The sequence below is a fragment of the Mesitornis unicolor genome, unplaced genomic scaffold (assembly GCF_000695765.1).
Source record: "Mesitornis unicolor isolate BGI_N332 unplaced genomic scaffold, ASM69576v1 scaffold8060, whole genome shotgun sequence".
Lineage (NCBI taxonomy): Eukaryota > Metazoa > Chordata > Aves > Mesitornithiformes > Mesitornithidae > Mesitornis > Mesitornis unicolor.
Window position 1 is genome coordinate 11,013 of NW_010160239.1, and position 4,386 is coordinate 15,398.

The 4,386-nt window shown below is 49.6% G+C and overlaps 1 protein-coding gene across 1 annotated transcript in view; it reads left to right on the forward strand.

Annotated features, from left to right (window-relative positions):
* Positions 1-4,110: 4,110 nt before the first annotated feature.
* LOC104544529 (GTPase HRas) overlaps positions 4,111-4,386 on the forward strand; it is a gene marked incomplete at its 3' end in the record, with an annotated part of 7,448 nt that continues 7,172 nt past the window's right edge. Inside the window, exon 1 of the mRNA XM_010189432.1 lies at positions 4,111-4,268. Within this exon, the coding sequence (XP_010187734.1) occupies positions 4,158-4,268 (111 nt within the window). The remainder of the gene's footprint in view (positions 4,269-4,386) is intronic.

Consider the following 4,386-nt stretch of genomic DNA (forward strand, 5'->3'; position numbering starts at 1 on the left):
TAGAAACTCTTGTTCATCCTCCTCTGGAAATCCTCACATCAGGAGAAGCTTTCACAGCAACCAACAGGTTGTAAACCTGTGTCCATTGTGTCCCCAGCCTTAGCAGCTCTGTTTGGACTCTGCGTTAGCTGCTGAGAAGTAGAAGCTCTTGTTTATCTTCCTCTGGAAACCCTTCACATCAGGAGAAGCTTTCACAGCAACCAACAGGTTGTAAACCTGTGTCCATTGTGTCCCCAGCCTTAGCATGAAAACTTGGGGTGTCTGATACCATCTCTGTGGCAGGAGCCCTGCTCTCTCTTCCCTGCCTCTGTTTTTAAGGAGGGCCAGATACATTGTCTTTGGGATGGCTGTTCCTTGAACCAGCCCTTGTAGTGCTGGTGATGTTCATATGGTGTTGAGGAACAGCCACCCTGCATCAGAACCTGTGTGTGCATCGATGAGCAGCCTTGCTCTTCCCATGTTCAGAAGCAAAGAGTGTAATGGGGAGCTGTGAGATGGTGTTAAGGTCAATTTAGGAATAAGAGCAGTTGCCAAACTCTGTAACAAAGCTTGGCCATATGGAAATCCCTGCTTTCCCTGCAACATTTGGCCATCCTTCTCCTGTGGTGTTTGCATGTGCTCTGGTGAACGGTTGGGTCTGCGTGCTCCCTGTGAAGAGCTTGCATCGTGGATCCTTTGGGAAAGGAAGCGAGCTCGTCTGAACATTGATTTTAGCACACATTAGTTCAGGCAGCTCTCCATCATTCCTCACACTCTCACTCTACATCAGGGCACACTTTACAGTGGTGGTATGAAGCAGTCACGTGGGCTGGACTCATCATCCTCTGCAAGCTGCAGAATCTCCTGCCATTGCCAGGGCAAGAGTGGCATGCAGAGTGGTGAAGAGTTAGCCGAAGCACCAGCACCTTTTAGGTACCGTGTGAGTGAGTAAACACCAACATTGGAGAGTTTGTGTATATGAATTATCTGTGTTCTGGCCGTGAGTGGTGGGTCGCAGTAGTTTGTTTCGCCTGCCGCTTGGGTGGGTGTGAGCAGGGAGATGAGGATGTGTGTTTCTCTGGGGGATCCAGAGCTCAAGTTCTGGGCTGGAGTGCTTGATGTGTTGGTGTGTGGTTGTGCCTCTGCTGCACAGCAGAGCTCAGTGGCTCAGTTGGGGTCCAGAGCAGGGAAGGACCCTTTAGTTGCTGTGGATGATTGCCTCAGCCCCCACCTTCTGTGGATCAGGAGGCTTGTGTGGCTGCGTGGGCTGTGGGTTTTCTGAAGGGACAGGCCAAGCAGTGCCTTCCACTGAGATGGTCTTGAAGGAGGACCCCCTTCCTCAAGGACTCATCTCTTCTCCTCCCCGTGTTGAGTCTAGGCTTTTCTCACTGCCTTAGCAGGTCACATAGACCTGGATGATTATGCAGTTCTCCTTGAGCATCCTTGTGGCAGCTGCTCCACCATCAGCACCAGATAAAGAGCAAGGTTCATTACAGCCACTGCAGGTCTTTATTTGCAGCCACCATGCGTTTTGCTAGGGTTTGCAGATCTCCCTGCTCTGCATGAAAGATAGGAGCTGGTTGCAGAGTTTCTTCAGACCCTCAAGACCCCTTTCTTCAGTTGTGAAGCTGTTCTGCTGCAGGAGCGAACCCTTCCTGGCCAGCAGTGTTGGTGGAGATGGTCAGCCAGAGTTTGCTCCTCAGTCCCCATTTAATGCTGTCGCCGTCCCTCAGGGTAGTTGTCTCTTCCCATCTGAGAGAGATGAGAAGCCTGAGGTGTGGATCTCTTTTGTCCCTGAGAAGTAGAGTATGTGAGAAGCCATATATGTAGAGGCATGCATTAATGGAGCAGAGCAGCATGTGTGTGGTCAATTAATTTGATCACTTAGGTTGTCTCCTGTAGCCTTGTTTTCAACCTGCCAGAACAGAGGCACATTGGACTTTTCTGGGGAGTAGTGGCACTTTCAGTTAGGGACCTAGTGTATCACATTGTTTGCACCTCATTTCCCCCACCATCATCCCTTTTCCATCATGTTTAATGACTTTCAGCTTGTCCAGAAGTGAAGAATGGCACAGCAACCAGAGGTCCCTCTTGGCATTGTGTTTGTTCTCTGGTTGCCCTTTTGCACCCCCTCCTTTGCCCTTCTTCAGGATCTTGTATGCTGAGAAGGGTATGAGCTTTGTTGCCTTCCTGCTACCAAGAGCAGCTCGGCAAAGGGCTTTGGCAGGGAGGTGCTTGTGTCTGACTGCTCCCAGCTCAAATGCGTGATTGAACTGTCTGAGTGGCTTAAGGTTGCAGTCAGGTAGGGATTGAAGGCAGAATGTTCTGGCCTCCTTTCCATTAGGTATTTGCTGCCTTAGCAAATGTATCAGATGCAGACTGGGTCTAGAGGGGCCGTTGCCAGCACAGTTGATACCAGCTTCCAGGGTTGTGGGAGCCCGAGGAGGAGGGTGGAGTGCATGAAGTGTCTGGGGGGCAGGGTCTAATCCCCATGCAGTGGTGTTGCAGGCTGCTGCAAATGGCAGCTGGCCAGGGGAGCTGTGAGCTCGTCTTCCCACTACCCACTGCAGTTCGGGTGGTTTCCCCAGAGCTTGCAGATGGTGGCTGCAGATGAGTATCTGAACCTGGGGTGACTTGCAGTGGACAGGAATTTCAGTCCAATGAGGGTGGATTTCTATTTAAACCTTCAGAGTTTTGTAATCTTCCTGAGTTAAAGTTCCTCTTTCTTAGCAGAGTTGGAGCAGAAATTTAAGGGAGGAGGTGGGGAGGAGGGATGAATTTGCTCCTGTTGAAGGACTGTGGCAAGTACATGGTTCTGTAGAAGCGTGGTTTGTTTTTAACCCAGGGAAGGTGCAGCTGTCCAAGCCACAGACTGCCTGCTTTTCCAGGAGGATGCTGTGGGAATGTGCCACCATCTCAAACTTGCCCTGTTGTTTGAGGTTTAACACAGCCTTGAGAGTGAAGACAGGGAGCTAACAGTGTATTTGAGGTAGCTGGCACTTCTTCCCCACTCCCAGGGCATTGACATCCAAACTGCTTTGGCCAAGGCTTTCAAATCTATGTAATGATTTTGGATCGCTAGCTTGAGATAAGGCAAATCGGTACAGAGCTCTTCTGAAAAGCCAGACCTCTAAAATTGGTTACTTCTTAGGGATTAGTTTTTATTCACCAGTAACACTCCCTTCTCTCTTGAGATGAGCTCAGGGAATCTGTGAAGTTTGCATCCAGACCATCAGGCTGAAGGATTGCAGCATATCACGGGATAAACGTAGTTTTGTATTCAGTTTGATGGTTTATTTTGCCCATTTTAAAGTAACCTTAATTACTAGTGGAGAGTATTAAGTTAAATAGTTCTGGATACTGCAGTTCTGTGCTGTGCTTTTAGACCAGGTTTCATGGTGAGGCTATTTCATGTTTGAGACTACAGAGCATCAGACCATAAAAGCAAAAGAAAGATCCTGGTGACAGACTGACAGAAGTGTAATTTTCCCTGGCCAGATTCCCACGGTAGGCAGCGTGCTGGGTGGGAAGAAGGTAAGGAAGCCTTTGACCCTTGTGGCCCACAAGCTATCCCACCCCGTTTCCAGGCCAAGCTCACTAGGGTGTTATGTCTGTGAGCTTAAGACGAGAGGCCAGCGTGGTCCTGGAGCAGGATACTCTGTGTGACAATATTATGGACAGGTTCATAGAGCTACATTAAAAGAACATTGCATCCCTGGTGGTGCCTTGCTGGTTTTCACCCCAAGGATTAAGGGGTGGCTCTTTGCCATGCAGAATAGTAGTGAAGTGCGTTTACCTTGTCCTATCCTCAATCCCTATTGTGGTCAAGCAACCTAAAAAGAGTGTTAAAACCTTAAGGGTTTGTCCCTTCACCTCTGCCTTGTGGAATTAGGTGTCTCTGTGTTACTGTGTGCCGTATCTCAGACCTTGGTGTCTCTAGCTCGTAGCATTTGGGTGCTCCTGGGACGTAGAGGAAACATTGGGAATGCTCGATACCCGAGGGATGAGATTGTGCTTTGCATATTTCTGCCTTTCCCAGCAAAAAAAGGAGTTGACCACTCAGCCCTGCTGCAGAGCAGGTGGTGATGAGGAGGGATGCTCTCTCCTAACACGGTGTCTGTGTTTCTCCTTGCAGGTGGTGGTGCTTCTGGAAGTCCTGAACTGGGGTTGGCTGGAAGATGACCGAGTATAAGCTGGTGGTGGTGGGAGCTGGTGGTGTTGGGAAGAGTGCTTTGACGATACAGCTCATTCAGAACCATTTCGTTGATGAGTATGACCCCACGATAGAGGTGAGTGGCTCTTGGCATGGGGTTGGTCTGCCTGCTTGTTTTCCTCCTGCTCTTCTGCACCTTGCCTCCAACTCAGAGCATGCTCGGCTTGGTTTCAAGTCTGAACTTGAGCAGTGAT